Raw genomic sequence first — 23056 nt, 5'->3', positions numbered from 1 at the left:
ATCCAATAAGAACCCGAATGCGCCATCTGTCCGTCATTGTTGAAAACTGTCACTCTGTCAGCGAAGTTGACGTGTCGCGAAAAAGGTTTTCGTTCCTGTGTCAGTTTCTGTTCCGTCGTCCGGCAAAACGCATTGGAAAAGAACCGGTGTTTTCCGTAGCAAAAATCAAATCATTCTTCTGGCGAAAGTTATAATAATTTAGGCAATCTTCTTGTGCGGTTCCCCAGTGCCGACGACATTGTTGTCCGCCGGGAAAATGGTGACCCGAAAGCTGTGGATGGCGTTAGCCGTGGTTGCAGTTTGCTTGCTCCACGAAGCGAAAGGAGTCGACCGGAACAACTTCAAGACCTGCGAACAAAGCAGTTTTTGTCGGTATGTACCGTACTTGAAGTATTCTAAAATGAAGGTCGTATGATTTTACCTAACAATGATGTCTTCCGCAGCCGGCTCCGTTTGTCCGAACCAGAAACGAGCAAATTTGTGGTTCTTCCGGAAACGTTGCAAACCTACAAACAGTACATCCTGTTGGACCTCCAGCACTCAGAGACGAAGCATCTGTATGTTCTGAAGCTGGGCGCCGTGAAAGGTGGAATTTTCCACTTCCAGATAAACGAGAAGAGCCCCCTCAGCGAGAGGTATCGCGTTGTGGATGCACTGGCCAAAGAGCCGGAATACGTCGGGGTAAAGGTGGAAACCGGTTCCGCTTCCACCATCGTCGTGACCGCTGAAGGAGGAACCAGCAAGGCGGTGGTGCAGCTTGCACCTTTCAAGATCGATTTCCTGAATGGAGAAAAGGTGGTCGTTTCGGCCAACTCGATGGGAATGATGCGGTTCGAGCATCTGCGCAGGAAGGAAACGGCTCAGCCAGCACCGGTTGAGAACGAACAGGAAGGGCAGGAGAATGAAGTTCAGGAAGTGGTGAGTAGAAAACGATTTGATTTTTTTTTTGGTTATTGGAAATATCTTTACAGGTTGTTTCGTGCAGCACCATTTTCCGTTAGAGTTTTTGTTCTGCATGATTCTTACAACAGGTGTTATCGGAAGGCTAAACACTTGAGCCTACAGGATGAGCCTGTAGAGAGCCAACTCAACGTTTTTTAAGGCTAAGTAGCCCGTCATTCATTTTGGCAGCCATGTTGACTGTGCTGCTCACAACTTCAAAGCAATAAAACTCTGTCGTTACAGCAAATTTTAATACACAGTATCCTTAATTGCGGCCAACTTTTATTATTGCACAACTTGTTCCACCATTTTCGTAAAATCAAACGTAAAAGAAAACAAAAGAATTTTGTGAGAATTCCAAGAGGTATTAATTTAAATTCTGCCCAAGAATTTTCTGGGAATCTGCTTTATATTTGGACGAATCCTTACCAAAGTTTAACGTAATTCCATGGTCCCGGATTTCCACTAGCAGTGGGATGGGATCGAGCGATCTTAAAATTTCCACACACAAAAATAATATTTACAAATTTTTGGTGATGTGCTAGTAAAACCAATAAATGGAAGCATAGGGTGAAATTCTCTTGGAAGAACTGTTTGTATATCAGCCTGCTTTTTGTTAACAGAATGGACCACATAACGGCCTACTCTCCCTACCAAATAAAACAATGCTGAAAAATACAACCTTTCAGCACTGAAAAGTAGCACTTTTCAGTTCTGCTTTCGAAGTTGCCAAACTAATATCTGAGTGCGTTCATACACCATTCTTTTTCTCTGGATTTCTCAATGGCTACATCAACTAGCGATTCTGGTTTTACATCCGTCGAATGATCCAAATCCAATTCAGACAAGGGATTCTGGATTGGAATTGGATCATCTAGCCAGGGTGGCCAGAAAAACGGGAAAAAGGTGGGAATTCGATTCCATCGGGAAAAAACCGGTAATTTGAGATGGTCACCGGGAAAATAATTTTGAACGAACAAGCTACAAACCACCAAATATAAATCATAGAAAAATGATATGGTTGATGATTAGCATTATGTCTTACCATTACCATTACCATTAAGCATCTGTACTCTTGGACAAATAACATTAAAACATTGATGATTTAATTGCTTGTAGAAATACTTTAATTTGCTGCATTAAACTTCTTAGAAATGTTTCAAATTGGTTGGCAATGTTTCGAAATACTTTATGACATTGTTTTCTCTTACTATCAGGGCTTGATTTTTTTCTCTAACTTATCTGACTCAAAGTTTGAAATCAAAGTTTCAAAACTTAGTTACAATCGAACTGCGGTGAGCCACAGACGTGTTGAGCCAACTTTCGATATATCTACCAATCTCTATTATCGGATCGGTTATTGTTCGGTCGCTTTTGTGAAATAATGCCTGGCAACGACGGTGCATCGCAGCAAACCGCTACTCCTCGAAAACGTTGCTATCAGCCGGACTTCCCAGGACCTTTCCTGGTAATAGCAGAAGCACAAGGTGAAGCTAATCTATCAATTTCAACGATGGCCAAACGGATTATCCAGAACTTTGGCCACGATTATGTGAAAGCTGCTCCAATATCAAGACGTAAGATGAAAATCCTCATGCGAACGGCGAACGCTGCTAACAGTCTACTGGAGATGGATGTAGAAAATGTTTCATTTATGATCCCTCAACGGCTGATCGAAACTCTCGGTGTAGCTAGTATTGAGCTAGAAGTGGAAGATGAGGAATTACGCGATGCCATTTCTTTCGATAAAGGCAAATCAATTCAACTATTCAACCCTGACGTAGTTGAAATGCGCCGGGTTGTAAAGAAGCATGGCACCGAGCTGACCCCTCTAACGACAGTGATAATCACTTTCAGTGGTTTAACTCTACCTACGCACGTGGAAATAAATAGGGCGCTCTACAAGTCAAGCCATACATCTATCCACTACGTCAATGTCGTAATTGTTGGAGGTTAGGTCATAGCCTAAAGAACTGTAGGAGCAAAAAGAGGTGTCATTGCTGTTTAGAAAACGATATTTCGGACGATCATGAATGCAACCAGACCTCACCGCAGTGTGTCAATTGCGGGGGTAAGCATGCAGCGAATGACACTAGACAATGTCCGATGCGTAATAACTTCTCCAAATGCAGAATCTACAATGGTTCCTGCAATTCAATCTCAATCCTCTCTACAAGCATCATCGGATCTTCAAGTGCCATCAACCTGCTGCGGTCCTGCTAGTAGTGGCAGTAAGCAACCATCTGTTACTGGTTCTGTCACACGAGCCAAACGTACGAAGCGAGCATCAACAGGGGATATTTCTGAGGACGGCCTCCCAAGCTTAGAGCTACACGTGGAGGAGCAAGTATGTACAGCTATAAAAGAAGGGTGAAATACCAACAACGTCAGGGAAATGATTCGTGAGCTGCAGGATTCGAGCTCGGGTTTTACTGAGCAACAGTTTCGGTCAGAAATACTCGCCCTCATCAGCGAAAGAGTGAAGCAGGTTCACTGCGTTTATAATGAACAACTACTATGAACACTTCAACGTCGATGTGGCCCTTACAATTTATGCAATGGAATTGATTCTACAAAATCATCAGTATTGCTGATTTCCGAGACTCACCTGGATGCTGACAAGCAGTTCGATATTCAAGGCTTCCATGTCTTCAGGAAAGATCATCGGAGCAATGCACGAGGAGTACTAGTTGCCGCAAGGAAGGAGCTACAACCGAAATCGTTTCCATTGACTACACCTGAGGGCATTGATGCGGTGGCCTGCCAAATCGCATGCAGTCTCGGCAATATGGTATCAGTCTACATTCATCCAAACTCAGCTGTTAGTCAAGCAGAATTGGAAGAGTTTCTGGGTGGCATTCCGCAACCTTGCATCGTAGGCGGTGATTGGAATGCTAAACATCCTCTTTGGGGTGACCATCGTCAAGATCGTCGAGGAGATTCACTTCAATCAGCCTTATTAAATTTGAACCTCGTTGTGCTGAATAATGGCAGCTACACGCGGGTTGATGTTCATCGTGCTTCCAGTGTGATAGACATCACCTTAGCATCAGCTGACATAAGTCTTCTTTTTGAATGGAGAACTTTGGACTACGCATTTGGAAGCGATCATTTTCCCATTGCTTTCGGGACTGAAGAAATTACCACCGAGATTAAGCAACAACCATTCAAATATCGCAAAATGGACTGGGATGCATTCAGAAATAGAGTAGAAGAAGAAATCTCTGCAAATATGGGTGTTGTAGACTATGAAACCTTTTTCCAAATTGTTTGGGGAAGCCTCACGCAATCTTCACCAGCCCAACGCACTCAGAACAACCCCAAGATGGTCCCCTTACCGTACTGGGACGATGAACTAAAATCTGCACTATCGGACAGCAGACGCGCTTTCAAAGTGTGGAGACGTTCACTGGAATACGCTGTATACGAGGGGTACAAGGAGGCGGAATTGAAGTTTAAGAAGCTAGTGAAGAAAAAAAGGAAAGAATCTTGGAGAAAACACTGTGATACATTGGATTCTCAGACTTCGGTTAGAGATCTTTGGAGATGGGCTAAGCGATTTAATGGAAGGAAATCGGGAAATCAGTGCCAGCTGCGGAATGAGCAAGTATTGGAGCAATTGTTGGATCGTCTAGCCCCCGCATACACTTGCACCCAACCTATGGAGATATTGGAGTGCGATTGTGGAAGGCATACGCCAGGAGGATTCTTCACTATTCACGAACTTCAAACGGCCTTCAAACAAGGGAAAGATTCCTCTCCCGGTGTTGATGGAATTTGCTACTCAGTGCTGAACAATCTGCCATTCAATGGACAAGTATGTCTCTTGAAAATCTTCAACGCTATATTTGACTGTGGAAACATTCCCGAAGCATGGAAAATTTTCAAAATCATCCCGATTTTGAAACCAGGCAAACCACCTGAAGATGCAGCGTCTTACCGCCCGATAGCGTTGGCTTCCTGTTTTCGTAAAACTTACGAAAATATGGTAAAGGAAAAAATCGAATGGTACCTAGAACACAACTTGCGATTCCCTGAATTAATATGTGGTTTTCGTAAGGGAAAGGGTACTTTCGACGCCCTTCACATATTAATAGATGAAGTTCGCACTGCTTTTCACAACCACCAACAAATTCAAATGCAAATTCCTTTACTCGTTAGAGAGCTGCGAAGAGTAGGTATATCTGAATGTCTCGTCAAATCCATTTATGGTCTCTTCGTTGAACGTATAATATCGGGGTCAATCGATAGCCTCAGAAACATCGAAAGAAGGACATGGATTGGATTACTACAGGGTGCTCCGTTAAGCCCCCTTTGCTTCAACATCTTAATCAGCTCGCTGATGGTATCTCGTACTCCTGGGCCTGTCAAGATTGATTTCTCTGATGACATGTCCATCATAGTACGAGGGACAACTCTAGAAGATAGCGTTTCCATTATCCAAGGTGCAGTGTCCGATTTTGCGGACGGATTGACTTCAGTGGGGTTGGAAGTATCCCCTACAAAATGTTCAGCAATGGTATTTAGCAATCGTGCTCTGGGAGAAAGTTATCCATTCTACATAAACAATACAATGGTTAACTACAAAAGCTGTATCAAGCTGCTAGGATTATATCTAACTCCTACACTCTCCTGGGGTATGCAAATCAACTACATCAAACAAAAAGCATCACTTTACGTAAATTTCATGCGATCGGTTGCTGGGCAAACTTGGGGTGCCCATCCCGATGCTTTGCTGGCCATCTACAAAACATGTATTCGATCAATACTCGATTATGGGTGCATCTTCTTTGAGTCAGCGCCAACCGACGAACTCGTCAAACTGGATCGAATACAGTGGGCTTGCATCCGCATTATCCTAGATTCCACCAAAACCACCCACACTGGATCATTAGAGGTATTGTGTGGACTTCTGCCTCTAAAACTTCGAAGAGAGACGTTGGCCTGCAAATTTGTCAACAAAAGATTTTCACTAGAATCATGGCATGAAAAATTTGTGATACCAGTAATAGAAGGACGAGCAGCCCAATCCGGGATAGGCAAGACGATTCTTATGTATCGCGCATATGCCGGACCTTTATCCACAATACGAATCCTACCATGCTTTCATTTCACACCCCAAATAAGACAAAAACTTGTTTCCATTGACCTGTCGATCCATAGGCTGTTGCAAAATAATCATCGGTACTGCACTGAGGAAATTGAAAATATGATTGCTACCAGGTACCCAAATGCGACTTTACTGGGTACGGATGGATCTAGATCTTCAGCAGCATGTGGGTATGCGGTGGTTAGTCAAACAGGCGAGGCATTGTGCCAAACCAAACTTCCCCCTACGGTGTCGGTTTTCCATGCCGAACTTTTAGGCATTTACCGAGCTTTAGAGCACATATACGCTTGTCAGGGATTAGAATTTCTCATCCTGTCCGATAGTCTTAGCAGCTTAACAAGCCTAGCTAATCGGAAGCTACAACCGAAACTACCGCCATTGTGGTATCAGACAAGAAAGTTGATTCGAGACATTGAAGAAAGCGGTAAGTCCGTCACGCTAATGTGGGTTCCAGCACATCGTAACATTGCTATCAACGAAGCCGCAGATAGAGAAGCCAAAGCAGCATCCGTTCATGGTAGCCTGGAGAGATACCAATTCTCTTCATTCGACATCGTCTTCCCCTCTAAACGCTAAGCATTTGGCAGGAAGTTTGGGACAACGGCTTTAAAGGGAGATTCTGCTACAGTATCTGCCTACGGTGAGTACCAATCCGTGGTGGTCTTCTTATAACCTTAACCGTCGTCAAATAGTGGTTCTATCCAAATTGATTAGCAACCATTCAAGAATAGCCGCTCATCTCAAGAGGAACAACATCATAGAAGAAGATAACTGCGATTGTGGCGACGGAGCTTCATCACCTGATCACCTGATATTCACATGCGCACGGTACGAGGCTCACCGCCAAGAGCTTTGGAGAGCCGTTATTAAGAAAGGAATTGCTCCGGATGTTCAAATTATACTTAAAACTCAAAACAGTATCTTGTATGAATTGTTAGCTAACTTTTTCATTCGGACAAATATCGATCTATAAAATGTATTTCATTTGTTAGTCTCACCTGGCTAAAATATGTTGTAAAACAAGAGGCCAAATAAAGAAGTGTTGAATTAAAAAAAAAAAAAGTTTCAAAACTTCTTGCAGAAGGTTCAACCATTCCAACATATTGGATTCATAATTAAGTCTAGTTACTGAATACTAAATTAAAAAAAAAAAAAGAATATTTTTGAATACAATGTGACTGTTCTCTAAACTGATAGCTGTTAAAAGCAGGTATACCATGCTGTCAGTTTATGGCATTTCTTATGGTCAATTCAAATGGAATTATTTCACACAACGTATATATTAAGATACATGCTTCAACATGTGCGGCTTTCTTTCATCATCATTTCAAACTTATTTACTTTAGTTAACTCTTTATTTTTATGAAGATAAAAAATATAAATAATAGAAATTGAAATACTTTTTAAAAGGGTAATAAGATGCACAAAAAGGGCATATCTATATATAAATGAAAATGGAATAGTGTTTGTGTGTCACGAGTTGGCTGGAGAACGGGACGACCGATTCGAACAATTTTTTCACTTTTGTTTTCTTCAGGGGCTCCGACGTGTTTGTGTGGAATAATCTTTTTGAAAATCCTCCGAAAAAGTTGAGAAAATGGGAAATGCAAAATTGACATACAATTTGTGATATTTTTTTTCTCAAATCCTCTACAGTCTACTGTTCAATACAATGTATGCATGGACAGCTAGTTGTTCTGAATATTGGCTTGGTAGTTTTTAAAACAAATCCCTGTCGAAGTGAAGTGCGTAGAGTAGAAACCATCCTATTGGCACAATAGGGTCCTAAAGGCCTGTCCCCATTTTAATGCCAAACGCTTAAGTTTAGGCTAAAAACACATGTTTACTCAATTTTTAAATGTTTTTATTTTGTTTAAGTTCAAAAAACATTGTTTTAGATTTTGTCACACTCCTTAGCTTAAACTCAAATTTTGGGTGTATTTTGCTTTCCGTGTCCCTTCCAAAATGTCAGATAGGAACAACCCCAGTGTTAAAACTAAATGCCCTGTGGTGTTTTTGTCGATTAAGCGAACGTCAAAAATGATCAAAAATGTCAAGGTTCATTTATGGACCCAATTTTTAAATTAAAGTTTAAATATGATGTAGCCGTTATTTGAGCGGGAAAAATTGCTAAAATAGTTGCAGTAACATACTCTTTCGTGTCATTAAATAAAAACAAGATTTCATCAAACATTTTAGGACCCAATTGAGGTGGTAAGAAGCAAAGGGGTGTATGGGACAGACACCTAGTATTGATAAAACCGACGTTAAAGTTTTTTCAGCATTTTTCATTCCATAGTAATTGTACGGGAGCAAAAAAGCAAGCCAATCTTTTACGAACAATATTGTTTTTCTTTTTGGGCGGAAAACCACTTCTAATTATCGTTGAAATGCTTGAATCAGATTTATTATTTTATTATATTCAATAAAAAACCGACCAAGGAGTCGCTGTTCTGCGTTTTAGTCCATTGATTAAAGACCGGGATAAATCCAAAAATCATACCGGAAAAACCGGAAAATAAGCGATAATTAAATTAATTAATTAATTAAAGTAGACAACTGTTCGCGGTGCTTTACCTGGTTTATCTTCGAATGCAGAATATAGCAATGAAGGCGCAATATAGCAATATGGACCTTTGCACGTGTTCACTAATTTGACGTTTGAGCGGTGCCGAATTCACTCGTTGCCATGGTCACGTAAATAACACGGCACCGCTCAAACGTCAGATAATGAACTCGTGCATAGGTCCATACAGTCATTCAACTGTATCAAAGCCTACGTGATTGAAAAATATAAGGCTCTTACTACGCTTGGATGTCCATGTGGGTTCTCTAAACATGTTTATGTTCCAAGAAACAATCCAACATCAACGGAATTTTTCGTAATTGCAAAAACTCTTGTAAGCAACTCGTTGCAAAACTCGTTTTTTTTCAGCACTCGTCGTAATTATCCAACTAGGCAAACCTCGTTGGATAAATGTACGACTCGTGCTGAAAAAAATATCATTTTGCAACTTGTTGCTTAAATAACTATTTTGAGTCATTTAAGACCAGTGTCCGCGATTCGAAGCATCCAAAAATATAACACTTCAGGTAAAATTCTATAACTTCTTGAAAATTTAGAATTATTGCGGAAATCATTAAAGGTTTTTATTTCATTAAATACCTGGTTCCTCTGGTGTAGTGGTTAGAAAACACGCCTCTCACGCCGAGGACCCCGAGATAGTCACTAAACATTTCAGTGACGACTTCCTTCGGAACGGAAGTAAAGCCGTTGGTCCCGAGATGAACTAGCGCAGGGCTAAAAATCTCGTTAATAAAGATAGAAAAAAAAAATACCTGGAGTAACTTTGAGAATAATTCCTAAACAAATTCCAATTACCAAAGGCAGTTTGCCAAATAAACCGAAAATGCATTTTAAAAGAAATTCCTAGGATAATATCTTAAACTGCCTAATGCGCAATACTGGAAAAAAACTCTTGTGTAATTTCATGGGGATTCCCTGGCTAAAACAGAAGCATGTCGCACCTCAATTTTTTCCGCTAGAGTTTAATATTTGGGTTTTGATAAGAAGGTTTTAAAATATTCCATTGGTGGAATTATGATTTTTCCACTTTTTAGCTGTTTGCCAATGAAAATAAGCCGATTTTCATACAAAATGCAACACTTTGACATGCTGTAACTTTGTTTCCCTATGAGAAATCGGCATGAAATTTTGGCAGATAACTACAAACATCCTCAATTTCATTACCACGACATTTTAAATTTTTCATAGTACCGGTTAAAAAGTTTAGCGCCAGATGAAATCGGCCAAAATAACAGCAGTTTTCTTTTTTTTTACTTTTTAAATTACAACAATTTTGAAAACAATTGGCTTATTCATACACACTTAGATCAAATTACCGAATTCGGTAATCCATTTACCGAAATCTCAACAGCTGAACGATCGGTAAACGGTTCGGTAAACCAGCCGATTACAGATCATTCGGTAATCCGCGTGTTTGAGCTCAGCTGTCAAAACTACCGAATTGTCGGTAATCTTCACCGAAGAACTGTAGATACGGTGCACGGATAATTTTTCTTGGAACCTTGTTTTCTAGTAAGGAACAAAAATAACGAAGGATTTTTATGATTGCGCTTCTTTATTCATAAGTAAAATCAACGAGTAGAGTAAAGATGAATGTAAAGCTGCTGCGACGGGACCCAACCGCTGATGGGATCGATGCGCACGGGTAACTGCATGGGAGCAGTGGAAGCTGACTGCAAAAAAAAAAATAATTTTAGCTTATTGAGCATGTGTAAGCTACGATAAACTCACCTCCATCATATTTGTCTGTCTAGAATACTTTTCGAGATCTTTGAGTCTTTGAGATACTGGCACAATTTCGTTTTTAGGCATTTCACGAAAAATTTCACAGCAACACCCGGAAGAAAAACGTACATGACTGATTGACCCTGTCATTCGTTCAAATTACTGAAGTCGGTAATCTAGACTTGGACATTTTACCGAAAGATCAGTTGAATATTTTACAGTTTTCGGTGATACTAAAAATTCACAGATTTATCGGTAAATTTTTTGACGGATCACCTAGGATTTACCGTAGTTCGGTAGTTTTGTTTGTAATGAGCTGTCAAAAGCTGCTGAATTACCGAATAATCGGTGTTCTAGTGAATTACTGATTTGTTCGGTAATTTTATTTACCGAACGCGCAAGGTCTGAATAAGTGTATACATTTATAATATGGGTGGAAATTGTTCAAACGATAAGTAAAGAAAAATTTGAAAACTCAGAATACAGCATTTCATGAAGGTTGAACTATCGGAAGTTATATATGCGTATTTTGGGTATGTTCGGTCACTGTGATGAAGCTCAGGTTTAATAACCAAGTTCAAAAGATATATTTTGGAAATTTTGATTCCATTGAGAATCCTGGAAGGAAAACTGTGGATCCTAAGTTTCTGGTAAATCCTCTCCGGGATCTCTGGGAGAATTCTCTCAGTATTCTTCGCAACACACATAATATTCTTCGTAGGATTCACATCGAATTACTCTAAGGATTCTCATCGGAACCTATTCATGAACTGACGCAGGATTCTAATCATCGCAGGATTCACATGAGACCCCTTGCAGGATTCACAATATATTTCTCACAGGTTTCTCATCTAAATTCTATCAGGATTCTGCTCAGATTCTCATCAGATTCTACCTAGTATTCTCTTCACAGAAAAAAAATTCGTTCTCGTATCCATGATCAGCAGACGTGAACTCGTCAACAAGCAAAAATACACCGTGAACTAGATCATGATTATGCGTAAACATGATGGTAGTTCATGGTGTATTTTTGACAGTTCACGTTTTCCAGAACTCTTTTTTGAGCGTGTTGATCCTTACAGAATTCTTATCAGGATCCTCTTCACAACAGAACCCTCACAGCATTCTAATCAGAATCCTTTAAAATCCTCCAAAATATTTCATCAGAGTCCTGTCAGAATTGACTTCATACTCGTCTCAAGTTTTTCATCAGAATTAAAAATCAAAATGCGAGGATTCTCCTCAGAATATACTCATGATTCTTATCAGAATCCTCTCAGCATACTCACCAGAAGCCTCTCAAAATTCTCATCAGTATCCTCTAAGAAATCTCATCAGCATCCATGCCATTATTGTTAGATTCGTTCCATGAAGCTTATCAAAATCGTTTCAGGATACTCTTCAGATTTTTTCTAGGATTCTAATCAGAATACTCTCAGGATTCTTAAATATGTCTTTCCATATTTCTCAAAAAAAACCTTCCAAATTTCAGAATGGTTCTGATCAGAATACTTACAGGATTCCTAACAGAGTCCTTCCAGGATACTCAAAAATGTAACGGTCGTATTTTGGACCACCCAAGGAAGTGATTTTAGCTTTTGTCCCAATTAATTAATTGCACAGCGTAACCAAGTCAAACAACAAGCCAAAATGTAGAAAAAAATACTTCCTCTACGAGATAAAAATGCCCATACGGCCATGTAGGATCCAAAATAATTGAATTGTGAAGCACTGTTTTTCATTATTTTGGACACACCAATACATTTTGGACCCTCAAAGTATATATTTTGGACACCCGGCATTTTTTATCGTTTGGCGACAAAGTCCATGATACTGGTTGTATAATATGCTTGCTCATAATCTAATCAATCGATTGACACTGGAAAACCGAAAAAAATCTACGCTTTTAGTACAGAAATTTTAAAAAAGATTTTGTTCACATTTGAAAAATTTCTGACGGCTTCAATTTCTGTGTGTAACGTGTTGTAACGGTTGCATGGATGAACCGATTAAATTAAATTAATTTCAGATAAAACAACACATTTACTATACACAAACAGATGATGCAAGTGCGGAATAGACCTAGGGTAGAAGTACCAATTATGGCTATAGTACCAATTATGGCAATAGTGGGAACAAAAAGAGATTTTTCTTATTGTTTCACTAGACTATAATGGCTTATATTCACAGGAATGATTAAACTATTTGTTTTTGATGGTAACTAAACCTTGAAAAGAACATTCGTGCAATAAACTTCGAAAAATGAACATTTGAAAATTTTGCCTCACATATATGTCACCTTCTTAGCAGTTGGCTAAGGGACCTCCGTTACGAAATGTATGTTTTCATCCTGATAAACTGTTTCAACCGATGAATGTATGTTGTCTAGTGAGAACAAATGAATAAATTTAGCTGGTATGCAATCAATTCTACTGTTTAAAGTTGTAAATCGTGTTATTTCCACTATGTCGATAACTGGTACAAAGAGTGTATGATAGTCCAATTATGGCAATACTCTGGAGGCGGTTTGTTTACATTTTTTGATCAGTGAAATAAAAGAAGTAAAGCTATTTTACGGGTGACTTCCACGACGGGACGGTTCGGTAAGGCATTATCTTCATGTTTTGAACTCAATTACTAAGATTTTTCAATCACACGTTCGAAAACGTTCGCGAGCGGAAGATGCTAATATCATGGTAGAGAGGGATTTTCAGCGACACTCGATTTTTGAATTTTCGTTCTTTTTTCGTTAAAAACTGGCACTGGAAAGGTAATGTGAGATCATTAATGCTGTTTTGTATCATAATTTGCATTTACACTACATTTTGACTTCTTTTTCGAAAATTAATTTCTTCCCATGAACCCATTGCAAAAAATTGATTTAACATCTATTTAACCCAAAATTTTTGGAAAATTTTATGAGCGATATCTTCATTACATATTAGCGTTGCATTATCATTCGCTCTTCATGGCGTTTGAGTTCATTTCGTGCAAATATTCGATAGTCCATAATTGGTACACTTTTATGTCGAATGCTAGGAACGCTATTGCCATAATTGGTACAAAGACAACGCTTTTTAAAATCCATTTTTAAACGCTTAAAGTCAATTTAGTACTAAAACTGTTTAAATCAACAGATTCGCAAGGCTTTAAACTAGTAATTGACACCAACAAGTCATGCTTGCGTTTTAGAAACGCGTTTACAACTTGATTTTTATCACTACTGTTGACATATTGCATCCATAATTGGTAAACCTACCCTATCTTTCCAAATTTTTTTTTTTTATTGAGTTTTTTACACCAGAGGACTCATATAACCAAAACCTTTCCACCATAAAAATATCGAGTCATTTGAATAGTCCCTTGTAATCTTAGATCACAATTTTTCTCTGGAAGGACATGTAAAACTGTATTTTTTTTCAGCCAGAGTGAACCATAAACCAACGCTCGCCATCAGAGGGAATTCGTTTTTCTAATATAAAGCAAGATTTTTTCAATTTTCATCTATATCCTTACAATTTATCCATTCCAAGCAACTCATAGAAACAGAGGCCAGTGATATTGGGCAGCAATTGATTAATTTAAATTAAATATTGCTTCGGCACCGTTTATCTAGTTTCTTTGAAATTTTATCCAGCCACACCGCACCAAGTACTGTTTATCTGAAAATCACATTTTGACATGATGTAAAGACATTAACATGAAATAAATACTTACATTTGCTTGTTATATAATGTATTAATTTATTCACACAGGAGCTGTAATGAAATAAGGATTTAGTTTAATGTGATACTGTATGAACAACTGAGGTGGACTTGGTGCGCTTTAGCTGTTCAAAAAATAGCGTTATTGCCATCAAACTCCGTCAGACAGAGTGCGCTTGACTTGTTCCAAGTTTATCATTCCTCATTCAAGAAGTGAAGATAATATAGCGTTAGCGAACTAGATTACCACTCATTACCACTCAGAAGGCACAAGTTCGAATCCCGATGAAACTTTTTTCTGTTGTTCTATTCGATGGTAATGGAAATCAATGTTTTATTCGATGGCAATGGAAATCAATTCAAACTCTGTGATTATTTTAACATCGGCAGGTTAATGTACAGTAGAAATGATGGCCATTTCTGGTGTAGACTTCACGCATTGAACTGTGAACTTGCTCAGCAAAAGTGCATCATATGGGAGCAACTTGGTGCGCTTTGGCAGAGCAAATTCATGGTTTTCTACGATCATCACCATTTTGAACCCATTACTGTTGTCTTGTTAGAATCTATGTATGAACGAACGCGTGAGGACCTTGAATCAATACATATTAATAAGTTTTATGAAAATGGATAACTCGCTTATTCAAAGATATATTATGGAAAGCGTAAGAGAGCCGTTGCATTAATTGTTCACATAGATACACAACGCAAAAACATTTCCAGACCTTTGAATAACAAAGAATTCTTCCCAATCATAGTACATTAGCATTTGTGACATGGATTCCTACATGCATAGTGATGACAAACATCATTTGACTTCAATTTTACTCGTGTTGTTGAAAACTACGAAACACATCCAACCATACCGAACCAAGAACCATATTTTTTTATTTTTGTTCAGCCAGAGTGAACTGAGTGCACCATATGTTTAAATAAAATCCAATTAGGGTAGGTGTACCAATTATGGATGCAATATGTCAACAGTAGTAATAAAAATCAAGTTGTAACCGCGTTTCTAAAACGCAAGCATGACTTGTTGGTGTCAATTACTAGTTTAAAGCCTTGCGAATCTGTTGATTTAAACAGTTTTAGTACTAAATTGACTTTAAGCTTCTAAAAATGGATTTCAAAAAGCGTTGTCTTTGTACCAATTATGGCAATAGCGTTCCTAGCATTCGACATAAAAGTGTACCAATTATGGACTATCGAATATTTGCACGAAATGAACTCAAACGCCATGAAGAGCGAATGATAATGCAACGCTTATATGTAATGAAGATATCGCTCATAAAATTTTTCAAAAAATTTGGGTTAAATATAAGTTAAATCAATTTTTTGCAATGGGTTCATGGGAGAAAATTAATTTTCGAAAAAGAAGTCAAAATGTAGTGTAAATGCAAATTATGATACAAAACAGCATTAATGATCTCACATTACCTTTCCGGTGCCAATTTTTAACGAAAAAAGAGGGAAAATTCAAAAATCGAGTGTCGCTGAAAACCCCTCTCTATCATGAAATTAGCATCTTCCGCTCGCGAACGTTTTCGAACGTATGATTGAAAAATCTTAGTAATTGAGTACAAAACATGAAGATAATGCCTTACCGAACCGTCCCGTCGTGGAAGTCACCAGTAAAATAGCTTTACTTCTTTTATTTTACTGATCAAAAAATGTAAACAAACCGCCTCCAGAGTATTGCCATAATTGGGCTCTCATACACTCTTTGTACCAGTTATCGACATAGTGGAAATAACACGATTTCCAATTTAAAACAGTAGAATTGATTGCATACCAGCTAAATTTATTCATTTGTTCTCACTAGGTAACGTACATACATCGGTTGAAACAGTTTATCCGGATGAAAACATACATTTCGTAACGGAGGTCCCTTAACCAACTGCTAAGAAGGTGACATATATGTGAGGCAAAATTTTCAAATGTTCATTTTTCGAAGCTTATTGCACGAATGTTCTTTTCAAAATTTAGTTACCATCAAAAACAAATAGTTTAATCATTCCTGTGAATATAAACCATTATAGTCTAGTGAAACAATAAGAAAAATCTCTTTTTGTTCCCACTATTGCCATAATTGGTACTATAGCCATAATTGGTACTTCTACCCTACATCGATAATTTATGATGATTTACTTGTATGTTTCATCTCGGGTTACTTATTGGACACTGTCAATCGCATGTAAGCGATAAAAATTTTAAATTAATCGTCCGCGACCAACTAGTACACGATAAGAATTGAGAGTCAAATATCTCAGAATAAAGTTTTTGGCACTTGGTGCGGTTTAGCAGAACCCCGACCATGTAATGAATGTTGTACAACTCAATGCTATTGAGGGACAATAAAGCATTGATTTGGTTCGGTTCTTGTTTGGTCTCCTCAGAAACATCTGGAGGAAACAATTATTTTTTAGATTTCGGCTTGCAGTCGCAATCAAAAGCTTTGATAATTTTTATTGTCGCTGACGTTTCGATCCTATGGTTTGAATCTTCTTCAGGGCTCGAAGTTAACCAATTTGGACATTATTGATAATTTTGATCAATGTTACAGAAAACGTTAATTTGGGTATATGTTGATGTGTTGCAAGTTTCGCCCCTGATGCAAGTTACCTACCCCATTTGACGGTAATAAAATTTTCTACTTTTCAGTACCAAACAGTTCTGGGGCCTTCCTTAGCCGAGTGGTTAGAGTCCGCGACTACAAAGCAAAGCCATGCTGAAGGTGTCTCGGTTCGATTCCCGGTCGGTCCAAGAAATCTTCGTAAATAAAATTTCCTTGACTTTCCTGGGCATAGAGTATGTACGGTGCCACACGATATACGAATGCGAAAATGGCAACTTTGGCAAAGATAGCTCTCAGTTAATAACTGTGGAAGTGCTCATAAGAACACAAAGCTGAGAAGTAGGCTCTGTCCCAGTGGGGACGTAATGCAAAGAAATACAGTTCTGAAAAGTAGCTCTTTTCAGCACCGTTTCTAACCAGTACTTTTAATTTCAAAACCTTCTAAACTAGGTCATAGGTACCCTCTTTGTGAACAACAGTTTATTGATTATTCAGGTTGTATTGTTAGCGATCAAAATTCAAAATAATTTTACTTATTGATTTTGAAATGCCATCTAAACTTGATCTTCCACCAAAAATTACAAAGAATTAAATGTCTCTTTTTTTTCTTTTGCAGAAAGAAGATCCCGGTGCATGGGAGGAAAACTTCAAGAGCCATCATGACTCGAAACCGAACGGTCCAGAAGGACTCTCCATGGATTTCAGCTTCCCGCAAGGAAAGGTTCTGTTTGGTATTCCTGAGCATGCAGATTCATTCATTCTGAAGCACACCGCCGGTGGAAAGAGCGATCCTTACCGTTTGTACAACTTGGACGTGTTCGAGTATGAGCTTGACAACGGTATGGCCCTGTACGGAGCCGTACCTGTCATCTACGGAGCAGGCCCCAGCACTACAGCGGGCGTTTACTGGCAGAATGCCGCGGAGACTTGGGTTGATATTTTCTCTCCCGAACAGGAAAAGAACGTAATGTCTTCTATTGTGAATTTTGTTTCACGATCGAACCAAGAAGAGGCGCCAGCGGCCAATTTCATCTCAGAGAGCGGCATAGTCGACGCATTCGTGCTTGTGGGTCCCACTCCGCTGGATGCTTTCCGACAGTACACGGATCTAACGGGAAAAGCTCCTCTGCCGCAAATGTATGCCATTGCCTATCATCAGTGCCGTTGGAACTATAATGACGAACAGGATGTCACCACAGTCTCGGCCAAGTTTGATGAACATGACATCCCAATGGACACCATGTGGTTGGACATTGAGTACACCGATGGCAAGAAATACTTCACTTGGGATCATCACAAATTCCCACACCCGCTGGAAATGATCCGCAATCTAACCGAACGCGGTCGTCATCTTACGATCATCATCGATCCTCACATCAAGCGAGATGGCGGATATTTCTTCCACAATGATTGCACTGATAGGGGTTACTACGTGAAGAACAAGGACGAAAAGGATTACGAGGGATGGTGCTGGCCTGGCGCTGCTAGTTATGCCGATTTCTTCAATCCCGAAGTGCGAAAGTACTACGCCGATCAGTATCTGTTGGAGAATTTCAAGGAATCGACAGCCGAAGTGGGCATTTGGAACGACATGAACGAACCATCGGTGTTCAATGGGCCGGAAGTGACCATGCTGAAGGACAACATTCATCACGGCGGATGGGAGCATCGCGATGTGCATAACCTGTACGGTCATATGCACATCATGGCCACTTACGATGGACTGATTCGACGGGCTGAAGGTAAGTTTTGTGATCGTTGGGTAAATGGTAATTTTACATTGATTATTTGAAATTGAGCATGACTGCGTTCATTGAGGTATCAATTCCCAGTCCTCTTGAGATTTTTTTGAGGTAAAAAATGTTTCGAAAACCCTGGGCATAGAGTACCCTCACTGAGCCCTAAGATTTCCATAAGGCCGTTCTTTACATCGAATTAGTATTTCCAAGAAAGAACTTATTTATTGGCTTTACCCAAAGATTTTTGAAGCATCGATAGGCGTAAGAGTGAATTATTTTGGGTAAACATATTCCATAAGATGTCGATTGAAAAGCATTTCATAAGAATATCTTTTGAAAAACATAGCTCTTGGTTATGACAAAAAGTCAACTCGTATCATAAAACGGGGTGAATAGAAAAAGAAGAGGCGAAAAGAAACAAAGTGACCTACATTTAGAAAAATTACTATTATGTCGTGATAAACTTCAAAAACCTCGAGTTCACGGCCTTAACAGTAACCTTAATACGGCTTTACAGTCAAAATACGCGTGTCTGTCAAAGGTTACAAACCCTATTTGGAATTAAATGGTATAATGGCCATTCCGTATAAAGCCATTTGGTATGTATTTGGCCAAATGATCTTTGGCATAGCACCGATTGGCATAATGGCCATTTGGCATATCCAAAGTTTCTCTTCTTTTAGAAGATGGCTGTTCTGTTGATGAGAAAATATTATACCAAATGGCCGTTATTTCTAATGTAGTTATGCCATATGGCGTTATAACCAATGACCTTATGTCAAATGACCCAGACTAATTTTCACAAAACTTAAAACATAATTTCAATTTACACACTTAGATCTAATCATAGATGTCTGTGAAATTTCACCGAAATCTCAACGGCAGAATTTTCGGGGAACCGTTCGGTGATTTTTATTTCAACAACCGATCTGTAAACCTAGAAAATTTTCATCTGTCAAAATCTCCGGAAGGTTCGGTGATAGTTCACAAATTTTTCGTGGATTTATTGTGTGGTACTGCAGCTTTTATTGAAATAAACAAACACATTTTATATATAGTTACATAATTACTAATCAGCGTCTTATTTTATTGTGGAAGTCCAAAAAAATCATCTATAATTTGGCAGACAAAGACTAAGTTTTACTTTATTTTACTGAACAAACATCAAATCTCGCTAAGTTTATAGCTGTCAATATAACTGATGATTGATTTTAGAGATTTTCGGTGAATATCGCGATGTCCCGTGAAAAAAATGATCTTCGCCGAACTTTATGTGGAGATTTCACAAATGTTTATAAAACTTTTGTCTTTACTGAATGTTCTGTGAATTTTTGACAGTTGTGTCGGATGAATTCATGTTTCACAAAAAATCTGTAAAATCATATTTCACAGTTTACATATTTTGCAGAATTCTGCGTTCCATTTTAAGTGTGTGAACATATATTTTCAGTTTTTGTTTTCTTTCACGAGATTAAAAGAAACAACGGTTTAACTGAGCTATTGTTTGACAAATTTCAATAACAAAAAAGCCAGCAAACTGGGAAAAAGACGGAAGTTTGAATCCACCGGGAAAACCCGGGAATTTGAGGTGGTCACCGAGAAACGATTTTTGAACAACAAATTTGTACCTTGTACCACATGTACCTATAGTAACACTATTTCTAATTTCTGTTACTATAGTAGCAGACAAAACACAAATCAAGCCCGTATTTTTACAAAACTTATATTTTTTCCTTTAACCCCTCTACTCTAGCAGTATCATTTTTTTACAACAAAAAAATATTCGCATCGTGATAACTTTTTTGTTTTTCAATATTTTCACAAGTTGTCAAAAAACTTTTCTACGTTTAGAATTTGTGTCGATTTTGACCGTTGGTCACCTGGATCCGGAGATATTCCGAAATTGGGGACCGACGCGTAGCCATAACCCACGTCATTATCTTAGGACACACTACGGAACACGTTTTTGCCTCCAGCATCAAAATATCTCTATTTACTTAATTAAGGGTTGAAATCTTCACATATTTTTATCGCTAGCAAAAAACGATGCAAATGTTCATTTCACGTGCACTATGTGGGTAAAATGAACAGCTGTTGGTAGCAAAATTAACATCAAGCAAAAAACGTGAGTAAAACAAATATTTTTGAAAATAATAATTCATATTTGACATCATATCATAACGATATTCGCCTTACTGAAAAACCTCAAGACTCACGAGCTAAAAGTTACGTCAGTTCTAATTTTCAAACGTGATTTTCTAAAATCTATCAAATTCGGTTACATTCGTCGCCATTTCGTTATAGTTTTTCAGGGCCTCCAAGAATATGAGTTGTTTTGAATCATATTTCTTACAAAAAATATCACTATCTCACTCTAACCAATTTTGGAATAATCGAAATATGCTACGTTTAACTGAACTATGTGTAAAACCGCCCAATCTGTCCTTCATTAAGACCATTTTCGAAACCATATCCTTTTTGAACCAGCCTAAGGTTATCCAACGTCAACATTGCGGTCGTGTCTTGCACACAACCCCTCCAACTTTTTTTTCCAAATTTTCCTGAACAAATCAGATTAACTCATTAGTGCAGCTGAAAGAGCATTGGAACATATGGTGAAAACTGGACTCAATTAAATTTTGACGCAAATCTCTCAAAGATATCTATTTTTTCATGCAATTTAAGTGTTCGTTGAAGTGCTACTTCCATCTTTCTTTCATCTCTTGTTTGTAAGATGCTTTCATCTTATCCTTGCACATCTCAACTTGCTACATGAAGCCTTTCAGCAGTTCAGCTTCTAATAAAACTTCTGCATTACTATACATAGGCACAATTGTTGAAAGATGTCAATGTCTGGTCATCAAGCAAGACTGGTGATGAAATATTGCTTTAATAAAAAATGTCATTTCATTTGATCTCAACATGCAGAGCGGAATGTGCAATTAGAAGAAATGGATATTCTTCATCATGTCAATCAAGGACGCGGATTTCCACATGGTATGATTATGTGTAGTCATACTTATGGGTTCAACATCTAATTGTGATTAAGAGCTTTCTCAGGCATTATTTTCAAATAAATCCATAAGACTGACTGTACATAGTATTTAAGTCTTCATCTCTATCAATCACTATGACTATTACCGTCATAAACTTATTTGATTGTGGTCAACTGCACCATATGTACCATTCATGATATTCCGAGAAATGATCATTTAACTCAAACGTTTTTTTCAGGAACCCTGCGTCCGTTCATCCTGACTCGTTCGCACTTCGCCGGCAGTCAACGTTACGCAGCCGTATGGACAGGAGATAACATGGCCGAATGGGGTCACCTGCAGGCTTCGATCAAAATGTGTCTCTCGCTCGCGGTTTCCGGTATCAGTTTCTGCGGTGCCGACGTCGGTGGATTCTTTGGAAATCCGGATTCTGAGTTGTTCTATCGCTGGTACCAAACTGGAGCTTTCCAGCCCTTCTTCCGCTCGCATGCTCACATCGATACGAAGCGTCGTGAACCTTGGCTGTTCCCAGAAGATGTCAAACTGATCATTCGTGATGCCATTCGAAAGCGGTACCGACTGTTGCCCCTTTGGTACACGATGTTCTACGAGCATGAACGATCTGGATTGCCGATTATGCGTCCCATGTTGGCCCACTACCCTACCGACACGAAATGCTATGATCTTGATAGCCAATTCATGCTTTCGGACAAACTGTTAGTTGCTCCAGTGCTCAAAGCTGGCCAAAATAAGGTTGACGTCTATTTCCCGGCCAAAGAGAATGGCGAGGGTGATTTATGGTATGATCTGGACAATAACCGTAAATACTCATCTACCGGTTATGAGTCTATTTCGGTAGACAACTACAAGGTTCCAGTGTTCCAACGTGGTGGATCCGTTGTTCCCCGCAAGGATCGTATAAGACGCGCAGCAACTCTAATGAAGGACGATCCATACACTTTAGTTGTTGCACTGGACAAAAATGCTGCGGCCAAGGGTACTCTTTACATTGACGATGAAACCAGCTTCGAGTATCGTTCCGGAAAATATCTATATCTGGAGTTTGAGTTCAAGGACAGCGTTCTAAGTAGCAAGTAAGTTGCTTTTGAGAAATAGTTATAACAACAATATTTATGTTTTATCTTCACCATCATTTTTATCTTCACCAGGAAAATCGATACCACAGCCAGCTATCCGACGAAGAGTTGGTTGGAACGCGTGATTCTTGTTGGTTTGACCAAGACGCCAAAATCTGCAACACTTCACTTATCCAATGGAGAATCCTCGACACTGGAAGTGTATTTGGAAGGCGGAGCAGCTGTTGTTCGTAAACCGGGCGTATCAATGCTGGACAGTTGGTCGATCAAGCTGAACTACTAAACGTCTTCTAAAAAGGAAGCATTTTAATGTTTATAACAAGAATACGAGGAGAATGAAATTTGATCGACTGATCCTATCGTGGATATTTTAAATTCATTCGATGCAATTAATTTTGCTACGATCCACGTAAAAAAACAACCTACTTAGTGAGTTGCTTAGTTTAGCACAGTTTTCATCCTGAAATTAGATAATGGTAGAATAAGCATCATTTCAAAATCACACGAAAAGTTCTGCAAAATGCGGCTAAATATAATGGTTCATAAACCTATGCCACAGTAGAACAACCGATAGAAAAGAA

General features: G+C 38.8%; 1 protein-coding gene across 1 annotated transcript; it reads left to right on the top strand.

Moving 5' to 3' along the window:
- The first annotated feature begins 99 nt into the window (after positions 1 to 99).
- On the top strand, positions 100 to 23026 carry LOC5573557 (neutral alpha-glucosidase AB). Its single transcript, XM_021848064.1, has 5 exons — positions 100 to 372; positions 444 to 918; positions 17260 to 18385; positions 21617 to 22472; positions 22548 to 23026. The coding sequence occupies exons 1-5, from the start codon at positions 257 to 259 to the stop codon at positions 22756 to 22758; spliced, it is 2784 nt and encodes a 927-aa protein (XP_021703756.1). The 5' UTR covers positions 100 to 256; the 3' UTR covers positions 22759 to 23026.
- Positions 23027 to 23056: the final 30 nt, after the last annotated feature.

The sequence above is a fragment of the Aedes aegypti genome, chromosome 1 (assembly GCF_002204515.2).
Source record: "Aedes aegypti strain LVP_AGWG chromosome 1, AaegL5.0 Primary Assembly, whole genome shotgun sequence".
NCBI lineage: Eukaryota > Metazoa > Arthropoda > Insecta > Diptera > Culicidae > Aedes > Aedes aegypti.
This window is presented reverse-complemented; position numbering and strand designations above follow the sequence as displayed.